Below are 21,302 nucleotides of genomic sequence, written 5' to 3'. Positions count from 1 at the left end.
TTGTGTTATTATTTTATCTATATCGCTCTAACAGCGAGCAACGCTTCTGTTTGCTTTGTTTTTCTCTTTGTCTTCAGGCTGAGAATAATGACACATCAACCTGTCTGGTGAGAACTTTCCATGACTAACAACACCTCAACCCATTGCACGAAGAAATTCTATGCAGTACATACAGTAATTTTATCACATTTTAAAGTCGTGGTGTCAAGAACATTAGAACTCCCCCCTTTTATAGAGCTGACTTTATGGATAATGGTAACTTCCATTGATGAGAGCCCTGTTATATTACATGTGCTGACCAACCATATGGGATCTACAATGCAAGTAAATTAAAAGGATGGAAGGAGCACCACATAAACCCAAGGAAACTGAGACTGCAAGAAATCTTAAAAACTTCTTCTCCCCCAGCAACAATAAACCTCACCATGGACCCAGTACTCTTTGCATTCGGTTAGTGGAGGTCTGGATAGTGCTTTCACTCCTTGGTCCCTTCATCATCCTTGACCCTTCATGAATATTGAGAAAGCTTATTGTGAATATCAAATTCACAAACGGTTCCCAACTGCATGAGTGGCTTCCGGGCCTTGATAAGTGGTGATCACTGTGTAAAAAAAAAAAAAAAATATCCTGGTCATGGGAAATGACATGCAGTGACTAGCATTATTAAATGGTCACCCATCTGGTAGTGACCAGGCTCCACATCGCTTAACTTTGGTAATCTAGCAAGAACCTGTGTGCCAACATGATTATGTCATATCTTTATTTTAGAAGATTTAAAAATCTAAAAAAAAGGTGCTTGGTGATCTTTTAAACCAACACATTTCAGGTGAAAACATTATTAAAATGATCCAATAAAGATGTACTAGATGTATTTTTCACAAAAAAATCATCCACAATTACGTCCTGCTTAAAAATTGGCAGACCCTTAATTTAAGTCAATTTAAGTCAAAAGAGCTAAGTCAGTTTGTCATGTTGAATTGGTCACAAAACATTTACACATTAAAACATATGATAAAACTCAATAAAATTCAATAAATTCTATTTTTACTTGTAATTATTTTCCAACTGAATCATTTTTTTGTAATTTTTGGAAGCATGTAATAATGTTTTCAACTGAAATACGTTGGTTTAAAAGATCACCAATTTACATAAGCACCAAAAAGTTTGATTTAGCTGCCTTGGATGGGTATCAATGGTGTCGTTTGAGAATTATGCTTGTTAGTCTACTTTCTTATATAAAACTAAAAATACTTGACCATTTGTTGTAGCTTTTGGCATATTAGTCCAGTCAATCTAGCTCATTTTTTGGCTGAACCTCAAACAAATTGCTAACAAAGGTTTTTAAATTGCATTGTGGGCAAGAATATCTCCTCTTTCAGATAAAAAAAAGTTTACCAAAATTGACCTTGCAGAAAGGGGTCAACGACCGCCATCTTTAAAGGGTCCCCCCGATTCTAGTTTCCCTCTCAACTCAATTATTGTAAGTATATCTTAAAAAATTACAAATGTATCAATGTGAAATTTTATAAATCAACAGTTTTCATGAAGTTGAATATAATTATAAACTCATTGGTTTGGTTTTATTTGATTTTGGTTTACGGCATATCAACCCTTTTAGATTATTTGATACTAGTCCAGTCAATCTAGCTGGTTTTATTTTTGTCTCAAGCTCATATAAATTGCTAACAGAGGTTTTTAAATTGCATTGTGGGCAGGAATAACTCCTCTTTCAGATAAAAAAAAGTTTATTAAAATTAACCTCGGAGAAAGGGGTCAACGGACGCCATCTTTAAAGGGTCCCTCCGATTCTAGTCTCAATTACTGTAAGTATTCTTTTTTTATTAGCCGCACCTGCTTGCCGTCCCTGGCACGAAAATAAGCAATAAATTATTTTAATATTCTGGTGGTCATAAACCTGGCGCCTGTAGGCTGTGGTACTGGTCAAGTCTGAGCAAACTCTCTCTCCCATAAAAAAAAGTTTATTAAAATTAACCTTGGATAAAGGGGTCAACGGCCGCCATATTTAAAGGGTCCCTCCGATTCTAGTCTTCCTCTCTTAACTCAATTACTGTATAGTCCAGTCTTTGGTGTTGTGGCTGAACCTCAAACAAATTGCTAACAAAGGTTTTTAACTTGCATTGTGGGCAGGAATATCTCCTCTTTCATATAAAAAAAGTTTACTAAAATTAGCCTTGGGGAAAGGGGTCAACGGCTGCCACTTTTAAATCATTTGGGCCCTCTCGTAAAATGCGATAACTAGCGAAAAGGATGATACGCAAAATTAACAACTACCATAATGTAAAAGGACAAAATATCGACTGTGTCATCTTTTTTGCTAAATCGCCAAGGCCGATATATTGGCCTGAGTCTTAAGGGTAAAAATTCAACTTAACAGTATTAAAATTTCGATGCATAAAATTCCTGACAAGAATGTCCATTAAAACAATTAATTACAAAAATAATCATTTTTGGAAAAAAAAACCTTTATTAAATTACACAGAACAATTTATGAACGGACCATCCTTTTCTAATTTTAGGCTAATTTTAGTAAACTTTTTTTATATGAAAGAGGAGATATTCCTGCCCACAATGCAAGTTAAAAACCTTTGTTAGCAATTTGTTTGAGGTTCAGCCACAACACCAAAGACTGGACTATACAGTAATTGAGTTAAGAGAGGAAGACTAGAATCGGAGGGACCCTTTAAATATGGCGGCCGTTGACCCCTTTATCCAAGGTTAATTTTAATAAACTTTTTTTTATGGGAGAGAGAGTTTGCTCAGACTTGACCAGTACCACAACCTACAGGCGCCAGGTTTATGACCACCAGAATATTAAAATAATTTATTGCTTATTTTCGTGCCAGGGACGGCAAGCAGGTGCGGCTAATAAAAAAAGAATACTTACAGTAATTGAGACTAGAATCGGAGGGACCCTTTAAAGATGGCGTCCGTTGACCCCTTTCTCCGAGGTTAGTTTTAGTAAACTTTTTTTTATCTGAAAGTGGAGTTATTCCTGCCCACAATGCAATTTAAAAACCTCTGTTAGCAATTTATTTGAGGTTGAGACAAAAATAAAACCAGTTAGATTGACTGGACTAGTATCAAATAATCTAAAAGGGTTGATATGCCCGTAAACCAAAATCAAATAAAACCAAACCAATGAGTTTATAATTATATTCAACTTCATGAAAACTGTTGATTTATAAAATTTCACATTGATACATTTGTTATTTTTGAAGATATCCTTACAATAATTGAGTTGGGAGAGGGAAACTAGAATCGGGGGGACCCTTTAAAGATGGCGGTCGTTCGTTGACCCCTTTCCGCAAGGTCAATTTTGGTAAACTTTTTTTTATCTGAAAGAGGAGATATTCTTGCCCACAATGCAATTCAAAAACCTTTGTTAGCAATTTGTTTAAGGTTCAGCCACAATTTGACTGTTCTAAGGGAGATAAGTCATGACAAGAAAACTTATAAATTATCTCCCCTTATTGCAACAACCACTTGACAAGTTTAGCAAAAATAATAAAATTTTATTTTTACCCAGAATATTACATATATATATATATATATATATATATATATATATATATATATATATATATATATATATATGCATGCTATTATTAAAAAAAAAAGAAAAAAAGATTTGATTTAAGAATCTTAAGTAGGATGATCCCCGGTGTGTTTGTGGTATTATGGTGAATGTGTACTGTAGCTAGGATTAGCATAGACTACCCAAGATACAGTGACAAGGATGACCAAATACACCCCCCATCCCCCAATTTTTGAGGTGCCTGTGCCTAATTTTTTGTTTTTCTATTTTGTTTTTTGTAACACATCATGAAAATTAAAAATATATAACACACACACACACGCGCGCGTGCGCACACACATACACACAAATAAAAAAGAAGACAGAATTAAAGGTTTATAACGTGAAACTGTGACTTAATTTTAAGTCCGTTGGTAAACGTTACTATTAGCAACATAAATTATTTTAAATGAAAATACAATTGGGAAATGAACGGTATTCATTTTGAAGAAGACCCTGCTTTGATAAGCTTCTGGGTTTAACCTTCACTCCTAAAATAGAAGGCTTATATCATATTTATAATGAGTTGTTATGGCTGCTAACACATGGACACAAAAGAAATTGCATGAGTGTAGCACACACACAAAACAGTGTCGATCCAGCATTTGACATAGTGACATGACATCTAGGTCATTTCCTTTGACCTTTTACCTCTCTATCTATCCACTTCCATTTCTCCCCTTTCTCTTCTTCTTTTTCACCTCGACATGAAGCTGGTCGCACGCAATATCACATTACTCCGTAAAGATGTACAATCGAAGAGTAAATCTTCAGACTGTATTCAAGGTAAGATGACTTAATTCTCCATAAACTATTGGTCTGTCATGAACAATTGAACAAAATATCTACCACAATATTAAAAAACTATTCAGTAATTTTACATGTTTAGACGCATTTACCCACAACGAATATTTCAAGTTTATGTAAGTTCATACATGTGCACCCGCACACACACATGTACAACAGCTCACACACTTTCATGTTGTTTCTACATTGTTCATAAATAGATGTATTTTTTGTAAATATGGTATTTGTTGTCTCATTTTGAGGACAGAGTTGTGAACATGCATTTTATAATCCGCTACATATCTATTGCCAATGTTGCTGATAAAATGATCATTCTACTGTTTTGAAATGTATCTCACTCCTGACGCAATCCTTTACTTGTATAAAAGGCAAATATGTTCTGAGATGGAGTACTCTTGTCATATCTGGGGAGGAGCTGCTAAAAGTATGCTTTTCTGCCTTGAAAGGGTACAAAAAACTAGTATTTGAATCTAGTGTACGAGGAATTTTTCCCTTCCCTAATTCCTGTGTCCCACAAAAGGGATGTTGTGAGTCTGTTTCTGCTCTATCGTTATTTACATGGCAGGTTCTCGACTGAAATTCAATCTATAATCCCCTCTTAAGAACATTCGTCTAGCTACAACAATTGCCAACAATTTCCCTTATTCTCTATCTGTGCCTGAATCTAAACAAAAATTCTATGAGCAAAGTTTCTTTCCTAGAACTACCTGTGTGAAACATGATATCGTGGGGTTGCTTTCCAACTGACTATAACATGGTCATTTTCTAGACTAATGTAAACAAGTTCTTGTTGAGCAGTCATCTTAAATAATCAAACCCAACCCAAGTTCCACCATCATTAATAAAGGATTTTCAACCAATGGAAATCTTTCCAAACCCCCCAAATAGTTGGAAACCCCTATAAAGTGAGGAGGAAAACAACTAAAACAAGAGAGAGATTCTACCAGCTGAATGAAAAGAACCCAAGAAGGTCTTCTCCTGATTAAAATCTCTTTCCACAACTAAAATAAAACCATATGCCTGGAGCCTCAAGCTCAGATTTTTATCAAGAAAATCAGATAAAAAAAAATCAGCACACTGTTAACCAAAGGATTACATTCCATCTTCTCTTTGGAATTGGGGATGCTGATATTCTCTCACATGCACTCACACACACACATCCGTACAGATGCACAGAAACACACACATACTTATGTACTTTGACAAAAAGCGATACAAACATACATACACAAATGCCTACACTGTCCGAAAATAGTTAACAGACGCCTAATCAATTCTAAACTTATACACACATGCATACACACACATTCATGCACTTATTCAGCCTTGGTGGAGGAGAGACTAAAACTTGCTGCTATGGTTTCAAATGATCTGAAATAACAGCAAGGAGAGACTTGATTCCAAATATTTCTCATATGTTATAGCTCCCCTTTTTGGTTTTCATGCATAAAGTAAAGTTCACAGTTTATAAGGATTATTTGATACTGGAGATATTCATAATCATAGCCTATTTCCAAAAGAGGAGAGAAATATTTAGAATCAAGTCTCCTCTTGCTGTTATTTCAGATTATTTGAAACTATAAGAGCAAGTTTTCGTCTTCCCTCCATTAAGGCCAGAGGTTTTGGGGAAATATCAGATATATATCCTCTATATAAGCTCCTCCTTAACTGTTAAGCTTTCCATTATTTCGATGTTTCTTTTTTAAAAAATTCAATCATAGGATCACTCTAACAGTCTAGACATATTTATATAAATGTTAATTTCAACTGTATTTCTTGCCGTTTACATTGGCCATGTGGTTTGTTCCTTGCTAATAGAGTTAGAGATAGCTTCATGGCCGGATTCGAATCTCCCGACTGGCTGTAATCATAACTCTCTGCACTGATGATTCCCAAAAGGATGGAACACTAATGCATATAGGTATTAAATAAAAAATAATAATAATTATAGCAATATCTATATATATAAATCCGTATTCCTGTTTGTTTATTTGTTTGTTCACAATTTGATTAATATATACAAAAGGTCCATTACTTTATTATTTCATTCATTCCTATATATATAGTATAATTCTTGCAAAATATACGATTAAGAGGTGACCTCATTTGCATTTACATTAAAGAAAATCGATTTTATTAAATAACAGTGTATTAGTTATTGTTTATAGTGAGAGAATTGTTTTAAGTGTTCTATTTAAGTTTATTATTTAAATTTGATTTATATTGATAGCATATCTAATTTAATTTATTTTTACCAACTTCAATTTTTTTATAAATCAGTTTGAGTTATTTCCCCTATATGCTAACTTTGTTCTTTTTGTTTTTGTTTTCTTTTTTGGCGGATATTAAAACTAAAAACTTTCAAGTATTATTTTTGGAATTAGTTTAAATAAAATAATTTCCGTGATTTTGCAATTAATGTTCTAGTCCAGTGGATTTTTATTTTAAAATAAACAAACAATCCAATTCAACCACGATTCTCTATTTAAAACAAAAACCAAAAAACTTTCATTTATATTTTCTTACCAGTTTTTTCTTCACATTTTTCTGACATCGTAACTGTAAATTTTTTTTCTTTTAATAATGCAATAACTTATCATTTTTATAACATAAAAACGTGTATTTCGGTTAATACAAATTCTACTTTGGTATTTTTGAAATTTAATTATTTACAGTTTGTTTTTATTTTTTTTTTTATCTTTCTAGCCTGAGGTAGCATAAAAGAAATTCGCTTAAACTGGAATATAGTCATAAAATATCCAGAGAATAGCTTCTCTTTGTATCCCTTCTGTTGAAATATCTGGTGGAGAGTTTGTCACGTACTACTTTTTTTTGTGGGGGGGGGGGCGGTTACATTTTCGTGTTTTCATTTGTTCTTTTATTTTTGAAATTTTTGTTGGGGTAATGAAAAACTGTTCAATATTCTTAGTATAGAAGGTGTGACCAAACCAAACTTCATGTTGACCCTGCCAATGCTGGGTATCCATGCTAGTATATATATATATATATATATATATATATATATAGGGTGGAACGATAAAATTGTCACCCTAGAAAAGATGACGTAATTCCATTTCCTATTGATGAAAACCGGTTTTCTTTTTTTTTGCAAACCATCTACTAGTTGGCCAATTGTGTACAATCCCAAGAGTAATAGGAGCCGTCTATCATGTCTGATGGTGACACAATGTTCAATGAGCGAGATTGGAAATACACCACTGTACAACTCATGCTCTCTACTGATCCAAGTTATGACAACAGGACCATTTCCAGCACTCTCAAAATGCATCACTGGATTGCCATGAATGACAGGTATGTGCCCAGGCTGGTGAAACAAAATTTCCAGCTACGGTTATGGTCTTTGGTGTGGTTTCAAGTGAGGGCCACATCATGCAACCTCACATCTTCAAAGTTGCTGAGGATCTTGATACTGAGATACTTGGCGGTGTCCCATTCATGTGCAGTAATGACCAGTGAGACCCGCTAAGTTTGAGATATGGATTAGCGACACACAATTCAGGTATGGCTTTACTACATCCCCTCTCGACACGAGACTGATCATATGTGCTCATGTTTTACGTGTTCCACACCAACAAACCACAGTGTGGCCTGGCAAGTACTTGGAACTCTCCATGCCCGATGATGAGGATGACGAATTTGCCATTGAGCCTCATTAGGATTCAGGCCGTGTAGTATCAGTTAAACCTTGGCCACTACCCATAATCACAAGGAGTGTAGGAAGAAAAGTGTGTCTTGTCAACAACATCAGTTAACCACAACAAATACGTTGATCACAACACACTTGCCAGGCTATATCTATGTTCATTCCAACAAGAATATCTTCTGGCATGGCAAGTACCTACCCAATTTCAAGCAAAGGCCATGACAAAATCGCTTTCTGTGTGGTTATTGAACCAGATGACATGTTATCCTCTGCAGAGAAGTTGAAATTTCAGCAGCTTAATTCTGAGTTTTATGAAATTTTTGGAGAGGATCTATTTGGGTATAGTGGCTCGTTTAGCTTAACATGGGTCCTACTCAGCTGCCCCAACTTCGAGGCTGACTTCCACTATACAATGAAAACAGACTTTGAGAACTGCAACTTAAGTTCGATGAGTTAGAAAACATTGGTGTATTTTCCCGTCCAGAAGATATCAGAGTAGCAGTGGAGTATGTGAGGCCATCCTTCCTTGTTGAAAAGCTTAATGGAGGACATCACCTAGTTACTGCATTTTCCAGCATTGGTTGATAAGCGAAGTCTCAGCCATCTTCCATGCCGAACATTAACTCCACTCTAAGGAAGATAGGTATAGAATAAGAGACAACGAAATGGAATTTCATTCTATATTAATAAACAACTTTATTTGTCACCTTCGTTAGTAGCGTTAGTAGATAAGAGAAACGGGTTAGCAGGTGGAAGTGTTTTTGTGTAAAGATAGAATTAATATATTGCCAGCTGGTTGAAGGAGAGAATAGTTCCATTATACATGTTTATAGCTAGTAGTCACCGGGCGAAGAAAGCCGATTAAAGGAGAAAGGTTTTCAATGTGTTTTTGTGGGAGTGTGCATCTGATAGTAGAGACAGAACAAAGGGTGTGTGCATGTGTGTGTGTGTCGGTGTATCGATGAGAGCAGTTCTTTAGCATGATAAAGAATGTTCGTTTGGGTACCGCACGTGGAAACAAATGGGAGTTAAAAGGTCGCTATGTTAGCTTGTACTCTGTTTGGCCTGGGGCCAAAGCCCCAGGCTAATGTGTGCTGCCCAGCAGGGTAAGGATGAAAGAGGGTTAAGAGTTTCAGATTTCGCCTTTTATGTACTTGGTCACATGATTGAGAGCTGGCTTGTGATTGGACAAGCCAGGGAGAAAATAGATTTCAAATCTCAAGTCGCAAGAATTAGCTTCTGTCTGTGACTGTAGCGAGTTTCGGCTGCTACATAGGTCAGTGACAATGGATTATCAAAACCGACCTCACTAGTGCCTTCTATCAGATCCTCTTGGCAAAGGAATCTATGAAATATTGTGGTGCTGTGACCCCTTTCAGAGGCATGCATGTTTATACAAAATGCACAATGGGTATGCCAGGATCAGAAACAGCTCTGGAAGAACTAATTTGTAGAATACTAGGCTACTTGTTGGTGGAGGGATATGTGGCAAAGCTTGCTGATGATCTTTACTGTGGAGGGAATAGCGTTGAGAACCTATTATCAGTTTAGCGTAGAGTCCTTTCAACTCTATCTCTGGCCAATTTAAGACTATCCACCAGCAAAACCATATGTCCTTGAGTGGATATGGTCAGAAGGATCCTTGTCAGCTGGGCCTCACCGTATCACTACACTTAGCTCCTGTCTCCCAAAATTGTGAAGGGTCTATGATCATTCATAGGAGCCTACAAGGTCTTAAACCATGTCATTCCTAACTGTTCCCACTTTCTTAGCCCTTTAGATGAAGCCACTGCAGGAAAAGAGTCACAGGATGCTGCAAACTGGTCTGACAACTTACATGAGGTATTCTTCGCTGCTCAGAAGCACCTTACTTTGGCAAAAACCATTCATGTACCCTGTCCTGCCAACCAGTTGTGGATCATGACTAACGGTTCTGTCAGACAACACAATATTGGTTCCCTGATGTATGCAGACAGAGAAGGGAGACTACTGCTCTGTGGTCATTTTTCTGCGAGACTACACAGCCACCAACCCACCTGGTTACAATGTGAAGTCGAAGAATTGGCTATTGCTGCAGTGATCAAATATTTTGGCCAATACCTGATTCAGTCAGACATCATCCCACTGTCCTCACCGATAGCAAGCCCTGTGTTCAGGTCTATGAAAAGTTCTGCCAAGGCCAATTTTCGACCAGCCTCAGATTAACATTGTTCCTGTCAACTGTCTGCCATTTTCTGGCTTCCATCCAACACCTTGTGGGCAGAGGTAACTTGCCTGCTGATTTTGCCAGCCATAATACTTCTGAGTGCAGGCATCCAACATGTCAGGTCTGCTCCTTCTTACAGGTGCAGGAGGAGGTCGGTTTGTTTAGGACTTCTCTTAAAGAGATAATTAAGAGATCATCAAACCTCCGTATACCAACGGTTCTACATGGAAAGGAATTAAAATGAGTGCTCAAACCTTAGACGAACACGGGCACACCTGATGCAGGGAACTTGCCTGTCAAAGCAACTTAATGGCATTAAGGATATGAAAAAATATCTTCAGGCCGCCATATTAGCCTAGGATGGCCTTGCAGTTGTTTGTTAAAAGGATCCTCTTCTCCCACAACAAGATGCAATTATTTTTCCGAGACATGCCCTACATGCCTTACTGACGGTGCTGCATATTAAGCTGGGACACCCTACCAAACACCAAATGCAACAGGTAGTTAGCCAATATTTCTATGCCTTGGACTTGGCTGAAGCCATGAACAAAATTGTATTGTCATGTCACCACTGTGCTTCATTGAGCAGTTCCCCACTTGTAGCTGTTCCTCAGTCCTATAACCCCCCCCCCCCAATGCACTGAGGCTTGGATTTGCTGCTGTGGTTGTTGCAATAAGGGGAGAAATAGACAACTAACTTTTGTCTTACGGGAGCACATCAGTTCTTATACTGTGGCACTCCTTATTTCAAATGAGCAAAAGGACACATTGCAAGAGGCTATTCTAAAGACCTGTTTGTCCATCAGGCCCATCAATAATCCACTTGCTGTCGTAAGGACAGACTCTGTCCCCAGCTTCAATTCCTTAAAATGATGGGTTTCTGCTCACTCACCATATCTCAATAGAGATAGGTAACCCTAAAAACCTCAATCATAATCCTGTTGCTGAAAAGACTGTCCAAGATGTACAGCAAGAGCTCCTCAAGTTGATCTCAGCTGGTCTGCACATCTTTACAGTCTCTATCTCTGTAGCATGTTGAACTGTAGGTTTGTATCACTCGGTTTGTCCTCCAGAGAAATCTTGTAGCATAGGGACCAGTTTACCAATGAATGCATTCATTTCAATGATATAAATCCTATAGAAGAACAACATTATAGGCACAAGCCCAACCACGTTTACAGTGAACAGTGTAAGGCTCCCAACTACTCATGTAGGCTTTATATGGAGGTGAATGTTGGAGACATTGTGTACCTTCACAGTGACCTTTCAAAAAATAATGGATGTGAGTGATACTTAGTTTCATCCTAGCAAGATGAGTGGATATACATTCGAAAGTTTGCTGGCTCCCTGTTAAGGGTCGGTACATACAAGGTCCACAAAGATGATTACTTCAGGGTCCCTTCTACTCTAGGTAACAGCCTGAGGATTAGTTTTGAACATCCAGATGACAGTGATGAGGAAGATAGCGACCTGGCCTTACATACCAAGACCTCCATCCCTGAGATGATTAGCAGCATAACCAGCAACAAGAGGTTACTACTAAACAGTCAACCAACAAGCCCCCCTTCCCCATTGTCGATTCCTCCCACAGAAATGACAAAATACACCCCATCTCATTGATGGTCGATAGAAAAAGACATGCATGTCTCTCTCAGATGTAGGGCGAAACCATCCTACCTGAAAGATTATGCTACTAACCTTTTGTGACTGGCTTTATGAGCTTTAATCTTGAGAAAAGATAAAGAAAAAAAGAAAAAGCGTCACATCAGTATTGAATTATGATCGAATATCAGTCAAGAAAGATAACTCTGCATAAGGGTGTTATTTTCACGTGTTGTCTGCTTCTTCCATTTTATGTTTACGCTTTCAGTTTGATTTTGAGTTTCGTTCTGTACGCTCGAGAATAAAGTCTCTTTGTCCCTTCAAACGGATATAACTTATTTACTGGTGCTGTGCATATATATATACCATTTTTATTTATTATTTTTAAACAGTAATCTACGTACACGCGTGTTTCGAGTTAACTAACTCCCATCAGCGTATATATATATATATATATATATATATATATATATATATATATATATATATATTCAGTAATGTGATTGATAATTTAAAATTCAAATTAGAATTAAATTAAAAATCCGTTTCACAAGAAGGAACAACAACAAAATCAATAATTTGTACGATCGTTTTGGAAAGCAATGTTTTTATTGTGGTAGACATTAAGCCACGGACAATAGTTTTTACATATAGTATTTTTAACAAACAAAGTTTCCTCATCAGCAAAGTATTGGGAAGGGTTTTTAATATATGTAAAAGACACCATAAATAAAGCTAGCATTAAAAGTATAGGCAGATGTATCTGGAAAAAATTAAAATAAAGGTATGCATTTACTTGATAAGAAAATTAATATGGGTTAAAGATAGAAATAAAATAGAATACAATTATAAATCTGAATTTGGTTTAAATATAATATAATAATATATTTCTAATAAAATTCATAGACACACACACATATATGTATACATACATATATATATATATACATATATATATATACATATATATATATATATATATATATATATATATATACACACACACATATATATATATATATATATACACACACATACATATATATATATATATATATATATATATATATATATATAAATATAAATATATATAATTATTTACCTTTTAATTCTTCGGCTTTTGAAATCAACAATTAAGGTCAAAGCATTCATATGGATGTTTATTATAGCTTTCCAACTTATGAAATGATAAATTTTCAAAAAGAATGCTAATGGAATATTTTATATCGGTTAGCATACGTTTGATTAAAACGCTAAATTTTAAACTGAAGAAAGAAAAGGGGAATATAATCTTATTTCTTTAATTAAACAATGCAAGGGAGATAATTAGTGTTTAACTTAATTTATTAAGGAATAATAAATCAAGCAAACAATATATTATAATCTATTTTAAAATTATTGAATTTAATATTTGATAATTTATTTATTTATTGAAATTAAAAATATATAGGTTAAGGTTAAGAATATATTTTAATAATATATAATAATGGTTGATATATCAGATCAATTAATAATAACAATAATATTGATGATCAAAAATTTTTTTTAATAAGCATGTCAAGTTATAGTTTAATTTTAATATTGAATATTAATAAGTAACATTTTTAATGATTTAAGGTGGTTTATATTTATTAAATTTAAACCAACGTTTATGACTGCATGCTAAAATAAGTTCTTCTCTTGCATTTAATAGGGTGGTTCTATTTTTTATATCTTCATATTTTAAAATTTTTAGGGTCTTTTTTGTACACAGTGCACAGAATTTATCTCCTAGTTTGTATGCTTTATAAGACCCTATTATTTGCCATTTCAAATTGAAAGAAATATTGTTATCCTTGAGTCGCAAAATATGCTTGGATAGGGTAGTTTGGTTTAACAGGGAGTGATTTTTAAATGAATATCTGTACGTTGAAATTCTATGTTTTATTAAGCCAGATGTGGAACCAAAATATATTGCCTCTTGTTTAGTGTAATTATTTTCCGGTAGATTAGGTGTTTGATTATTATATGGTGGGTTGGTTTGTATTTGATTAGTAGATTGGTTAAAGTTGGTGTCATTATTTAATCGGGTGGTTGAGTTATGGTTGCTATTAAATTCATTTAGATTTGGGGTTTTTGATACTGTGCAGCTATAGACTACATTTTTTATTTTACATGAGCCTTGTAGGGGACATTTATTTTTTTTTCTACAGTTTCAGCCTGCTATATTTTGTATGATTGTATTTTGTAGCTTATTAATTTTTTTATTGTTAGAACTAATTATTTTTTGATGAAAGTTTGGCATATATATATATATATATATATATATATATATATATATATATATATATATATATAAATGCGAGCATGAAAAGTAATATGGTTAAGCTTAAACATGGAAAAGTAAAGAGAAGGACAAGATATCCTAGTAAAAAATATAATAAATTTATAACTTAAAATATTGCAGCATTAAGAATTGATTATATAATGTTATAAATTGAATTTTAAAAAAAATTCATAATGCTGTAATATTTTAAGTTATAAATTTATTATATTTTTTACTAGAATATGTGGGGAAAATAGAGAAGGTTTTCTGCAAAAACATGCTCGCATCTGTCTGTTGTGCGGGCTGAGAAGGATAAAAATGAAAAGATCCAAGATGGCGACCATGGTCTTTTAATGTTCACAGTCTCGAACAGTTCTTGAAAAATCGTGCCTCACACATGATTTTGAGGTGTGCCTAGGCACCATAAAAGCAAGTTGCTAGGGGGAGTGGGCAGAAGTGTTCAGACCTGTGTAGAGTGAACATCGTCAAACTTTTCCAAACTTGTTTACATTGGACTTGAAGGCAACGATATTGTAGCCGGTCAAGAAGCAAACCAGTAGAACAGTGTTCCATAGGCGGGCAGTTCTAAGAAAGAAGCGTTCAGACCTGTGTAGATTGAACATTGACGTGCGACTCAGACTTTTCCGATTCCTTTTCTTTTCGTTTTAACAACTAGTCCTTTACTTTTCCATGTTTAAGCTTACCATATTACTTTTCATGCTCGCATTTTTCTATTATAATCCATGATTTTTCCAGGCTTCCTGCAAATTCACTTGTTTTTTGTTTAATTCCAGTCTTATTTTTTTGCCCCCATAAACATAACATGCACATAACAATGTATGGCACTCGGCTGCTTTCAATAAAATCCGCCCAATTATCTCTCTTTTGTTCTTCATTCTCTCTGTTTCACTTGTTACTTCTCTTTTCGTGAGAGTGGTGAATTGGTAGAAACAGTAGTTTCACAATACAGCTGAGAAGGTTATCCTGCCACTTAACCATATATTCAAACACGGTAGTGTTTGAATGATATATTCTGTTTTTCATCCTCGTGGGAATTCTCACAAGGATGAAACATGGAAAATTCCGTGTAGCTTAATTGCCACATATATTTTAAAATCTTACTACCTAGCCGCTAACTCTACTCACATATTACGTACTGTGTCATGTTTCACGTCAGCTCATGGTGCCATTTTCTTTTCCAGGAACAAGTTGCCCTTACACTGTTTTCTCGTCAGTTCACGTGTCATCTCAAGGTGATGTGATTATTATATTCTCCATTACATACTGGGACTTTTAGTCCCATTTATCTTCTTTCCATTTCTCTGCTCTTCACCCTAGCTTGCTACATTCTATATTATTTCTTTACCCAAAATGTTATTTCTCTCATTTATGGTTAGCCAAGTGTACAAGTCCTCCTTTAATAAAGGACCTCTATTATCATGCTTTCTGAAACAGTTTTACAGTATCTTGTAAATTCAATTCATTGAATTCGATATAACTCATAATATAATGAATTTCTTGAACTACCGATATTACCATTGAATTAAGCATTGTTTATTTAATATTTTCACAAAAAAAAATTATAATAGCAAAGATATTTCTACTTTTTTATTTAAATTACAGATTTTCCATAATTTTTATATGCAAGATTTTAATAATTTCCTTGCTCGCAAGAATGTGAAACTTTCGGTGTAACATAATTTTTATATAAGCTTGAACAATAATTAAAAAAAAAATTTAAAAACAAGAACATAAAAAATAATTAAATTAAAAAATGATAAAAATTGATACAAACATTCAGAATAGGAATGTATGGATGCACGTCTGGTGGGGGGGGGGTGAAATCTTAAACCCCTACCTCCTTTTACTATCATGACTTCATTTTGAAACAGCGTTTTGATTGGCTGAAATTTTGGGCCTCCTTATAGTCGTGTTTACAAAGCTTTATTTGTTGTGTTTTTGGCGAATGGTAAATTAAATTATTTGCTTTTTGAGGGCTAATTAAGTTATTTTTGCACAAACAAGGTGTTTTTTTTAAATTATTTTAGTTAATTCAATATCTTAGGACTTTACTTTATTAATCATCTTTGAAATAGACCCAGAAAACTAATATTTATCTTTTAAAGGATTTTTACAATCAATTTATTAAACTTCAAAATTTAGCTGAATTGGTTAGCTCGCCGTGAAAACATTTTTCACTACTTTTTTTTCACGTGTACAAATATTTTGGTGCTAGCGTACTTACTGATCCACACTATTTTTTAAATCGTATTTCCAAGTTTAATTAAAGTTTTATATGTTTTTTTATTCAATTGTAAGGTTAAAGTATAGAATAGGTACAAAACACCCTCCCCTCCCCATGTTAAGAATGGCTTTTTAAATAATAACGTTATTATTTCAGCATGGATCAATAAGTGCACTAGTACCAATATTTTTTTTCCTTTAGGAAATTAACTTTAGTCTTTTATTTTTCAAATACTATCAAAAAGTAGTCGGAAACCTACAAAAAAAAAATTATGATAAATCGGCTTTCAAAACTAGGTCCCCTTATTTTTGCCCGCTCATTTTTGCCCGTACCTAGAATTGTTACATGATAAGGGCTGTCCCCTTTTCATGTAAGTATAAAAATAGAGAGATTTAGTTAAAATGAAAATGAAATAGCATAGACGAAATTCGAACCTCGTAATTTAGGTTTAGAAATAGATTACGAGAGAGAATTAGAAAATGGAATGTAAAACAAACGATTCTTTAGCTTAGAGATAAAATAGTTTCAAGAAAAGAATGTGCACTGTCAATTTTGTTATGAAAAATTCAACTGAGGAATGCAACTATACAAGATAATTTAATAAACATGTTTTAACATATTGGAAAAATAGGTTACTGAGAATATAGGTTAAAATTCCTTTTGTAAACAGAGGAAAAAGTTTTGGACATGTATGTCCAGAACACGTGAAAGAAAACACATGTTTTAACATGTGTATGACGTCATGGAAAATGGGAAGTTCTAGATATAGTTAGAAAACTTTAGAGTTAAAGGAGGAGAACTGGGGGAGAAGGGGGAGAAACAGAGAGAGAGTTTGAGGAGATGAGAGTCCAGTTGGGATTCAAACGTCTAGAAGTGAGACGGTCACTTTTGAAACTTAGAATGTGAAGCTTTGAATTCTTGATGATGAAAACCACGGCCGGTCGTGAGAAGAAATAAACCCATCATGTGTTTTTATAAACGTCGTCTTTGTGTTGTGATTCTACCAAAAGGTAAAGTGAAAATTGTTGTTATATGTCTTGTATATCATGTGGTTTAGAATGTCTTGACATACACATCTCATATCTACAATGTGAACTCTACATCTCATATCTACACTTCTAAGTAATGAACATTATTTTTAATATATATGAATCTTCATAACACGAACACAACAACATCATCTCTCAACATAAACTCTTAACAACATCTCTCTCACTAAGACTCTAAGACACAGCCACATCTCTCAACAATCACTCTCAATAAGACTCCTAAATATAACAGAATTATCTTTACTTTTACTTCGCCAAATAAATATATTCCAAGTTTTTTTGTACATGGTCACTAATTTCAACTAACCCTCCTATTTTATATTTCAAACGACAAAAAGCTATGTGAAAAGTGAGTCTAGTCCAAAATGAATAAACATTTTCACTCCCTCTCTTTACTTACCCCCCCCCCAAATCAAGAAATTAACCAATTTTAATAAAATATTCAGTATTTATCACGAATTATAACGAACCTATTATTTTTATTTACATGTAAGCGAAACGCATTATTTTGTTTAAGCAAAAAAAACTTTAATAAAGTTATGGTGAGTAAAAAAAAAAAAAAAAAAAAAATTGCGGCGGATGTTTAGGAAATTGACCCCCATCTCTAAATTCCAGAATTTACGATTAAAAAAAGGGGGGTGCTGTATTATTATACAGATAGATTCGAAAAAGTTGTTAAATAACATATATATATAACAAATAAATGCTATCAAAGGCAAGATAAGTTACTTTTCTACTTAACTGGATAATTTTTTAGTGTTTTTATTTAATGTAAAATGTTTATTCAGCTCGACAAAACAGTGTTTACCGATGTATTTGAAAACTACAAACGGCGCCAGACTCTGTTGAACACGGTAAGTTTGGGAAAAGGAGTTAAAAATTAAAAAAGAACTATACAAAATACTGTTAAAACCCCACCGAATATATGTCAGCTTATGTCACGGTAACATATATTGAGCGAGTTTCTAACAGTATTTTGTATAATTTTTTTTTTTAAATGACTATGAAAATAAAGCGGCAGTCTTGCAATTAAGCCCGGCAAACTCGAAAGTAAGTTCGACACCTCTAGAAGAGTCACATCAGTATTTACACCGTCAAATCATGTGTTAAGAAAATTATATTGAACGAATTGGTAGTAACCACTTGATTAAATAAAGTAAACGAACAAAATATACATTTTTATATATTTATAATTATTTATTTAACAGAAAAAAGAAACAATTTTAGAAAGTATTGTCTTAACAGAACAAAATAAAAAAAGATCCTGAAAACTTTGTCGTGTGTAAAGCGAAAGCGTAAACTTGAAATAAAATATTTCAAAAAATATTTTAAAACATTAATAATTCGTAATATCGTGATAAAACTTTAATAATTTGTAATATGGTGATTTGACGGTTTTACCCTCAAATGCAATTAAAAAATATTAAAATATTTTTTAAAAACCATAAAACTTTGCTGTGCATTAGTAATGCACTTATTGATCCGCGCTGAAATAATAACGCTATTATTTCAAAAGCCATTCTTAACATGAGGAGGGGAGGGTGTTTTGTACCTATTCTGTACTTTAACCTTACAATTGAATAAAAAAAAACATCATCAAACTTTAATTAAACTTGGAAATACGATTAAAAAATAGCGCGGATCAGTAACATTTAAATATTTTTGTAAATAATTTTTATCAAATATTTGTTTTTATTTAATGCTTTAACACTTTAATAATTCGTGATTTGACGGTGTAAATACTTATTTGACCCTTCTAGAGTTGTCGAACTTACTTTCGAGTTTGCCGGGCTTAACTGCAAGACAAGACTGTCAATAAAGCATCGTAAATTGTAACAATTAAAACAAAAAATAATTTTTTCAGGAACACTACGAAGTGTGGAAAAATTCCACTCAACGACAAGAGTTCTAAATCAATCAATCAATCAAGGTAAGGGTTGCAACAATGGTTATGTTCAAAATTTTGTGTGATAAATTTAACTGGGGGAAAAATACTCAATCCGAATAACACCAGGAATTTTTTTACTAGTAACTGTAGTTTCATTTTGCAAGGTATAATAATTAACGTACACAAAACAACGAAAATAGAAAACGCTTTTGAAGAAGATTTTGAAGTATTTAAACCGTAAATGTAATTTTTTTAAAACAAAAATAAAAAAATTAAAAAATAAGAAATTTGTTTTTCTTTATTTTAGGTAATCAGTCACTTCTGTCTATGATTTAAGTTTATTTTATTTTACTATTATGTACAAATCTATTTTTAAAAAAGAGGAAAAATGACAACGTTCAAAGATTCTGCACAAGATAAAGTGTTGCCTTTTCTCTTAAATAATGGAAGCATTTTTTTTTTGGCTAATTGGACAACAACTTCTTGATTAATTAACAAGTTTATTTAATTTTTGTTGATTAATTAACATCGTTTCATCTGTTTACTTTTGTTTTGTGTGCGTTAATAAGTTTATTTTGTTACTTAACAGTGTTATATTTTTAAGTTTGTTGATTAACTTCGCTAACTTGTTTCCTTTTCATGAACTGCTTCAGCAATTTCCGGAACTCGGCTACAGTAATCGTGTAATCATTTCTTTTTTCCATTTAACATTCTTTCATTGTTCTACTGGATTATTTCAGCGTCCCAAATATCTTGCAAAATATGCTTATTTATGCTGGTTATCTCCCTTAGATTTAATGATCCGTTGACATAAGCGCCGATTTTTGGACCCCTGTTTCAGTCAACTTTAAATTTCTCTTAGAGACCTTCCGAAAAATTAAAACGTAAGTTTTTATTTTATTTATTTTTTGTAAACGTCGATGTCGGAATACCCTGGCCACACCGCTAAAAATCGCCCGCGTCCATCAAACTTAAAAACAAAATGAAACGAACTTTACGGCAATCTTTCATAAAATCAATAATTTTTCAAAATAAAAACTGACTTTATTTCATTCAGTGGTAAAATGAATAAGAAATGTTTATCTTAAAGTTATAATGCATTATGAAATTCAGAATAGTTAAAAAGAAAAAAAAGAAGCCCTCCCTATAATAAGATTGGCTTTCTAAATAATCGTAAGTCGTAAATGCTTAAGTTCTTTTCACAAGAGAGTTAGTTACTATCTCATATACAAAAATGGCACTTGTACAGTTTAGTCAAGACATTAAAAAATGAAAATATCGAAAAAAGGTTATATTGTACGTATCTGTTTTGGACTGAAGATCTCCGGAAAAAAAATTCATTTAATTTGATCGAGTAGTTTTTTTTTGTTTTTTTTTTTTTTTACAGCAGAAAAATACGAGAGCGCGTTGAAGTCAGCAATTGTGAAATTTGCTGGAACTGAACAGCACAGGGGTGCCAGACTAAAATAAATGTTTGAAGCCAAATTTTTCAGGAAAAAAGGCCAAATTCAAAAGCAAAGCCACATTTTTTGGTAAGAAAAGGAAAAAAAAAAGAAGCCAAATTGAATATTAAAGAAAAATTGACTATATTGAAGTGTTTAAACAGTTTTTTCTGTATTAGTTTTGTCGTGTTTTCTTGGCAAAAACGTTACCTATGAAATTGAAACTGAAAAATGTTTTGTCCCCCCCCCCAGCATATTTTTCGCTTTTACTTTAATAGGGAATGGTTTTATTTTTAATACTTAGGCAAATAATTTCATTACAATACATTCTACAGTTTAGATATTTTTAACATTATACAAGAAAACGTTAAAGAATATTTAGTACTATTTTGATATTAAATAATTTAAGGAAAAGTCGGTAAATTTGTAGATGAGAACTAAGGTGCTCCCGTCCCCCAAAAATAACAGATATATCTACTGTTTTAGACAATTACGTTTG

The 21,302-nt window shown here is 33.4% G+C and overlaps 1 protein-coding gene across 10 annotated transcripts in view; it reads left to right on the top strand.

Moving 5' to 3' along the window:
- The first annotated feature begins 4,296 nt into the window (after window positions 1-4,296).
- The window catches only part of LOC145291906 (uncharacterized), an 81,263-nt gene continuing 64,257 nt past the window's right edge, over window positions 4,297-21,302 (top strand). For 7 of the 10 annotated variants that reach the window (XM_080137730.1, XM_080137727.1, XM_080137736.1 and 4 more), the window contains exons 1-3: window positions 7,521-7,714; window positions 15,382-15,432; window positions 20,154-20,245. Coding sequence is in view for 2 of the 10 variants with exons in the window: in XM_080137736.1 (XP_079993862.1) it covers window positions 7,572-7,714; window positions 15,382-15,432; window positions 20,154-20,175 (216 nt within the window). In the remaining 8 variants the exon portion in view is untranslated. Of the gene's footprint in view, window positions 4,382-7,520; window positions 7,715-15,381; window positions 15,433-18,917; window positions 19,404-20,153; window positions 20,246-21,302 lie in introns of those variants that run through there. The other 3 variants (XM_080137734.1, XM_080137733.1, XM_080137732.1) reach the window with 2 other exon arrangements.

Source organism: Euprymna scolopes, chromosome 13, assembly GCF_053919585.1.
Source record: "Euprymna scolopes isolate OS-2025 chromosome 13, ASM5391958v1, whole genome shotgun sequence".
NCBI lineage: Eukaryota > Metazoa > Mollusca > Cephalopoda > Sepiida > Sepiolidae > Euprymna > Euprymna scolopes.
This window is presented reverse-complemented; position numbering and strand designations above follow the sequence as displayed.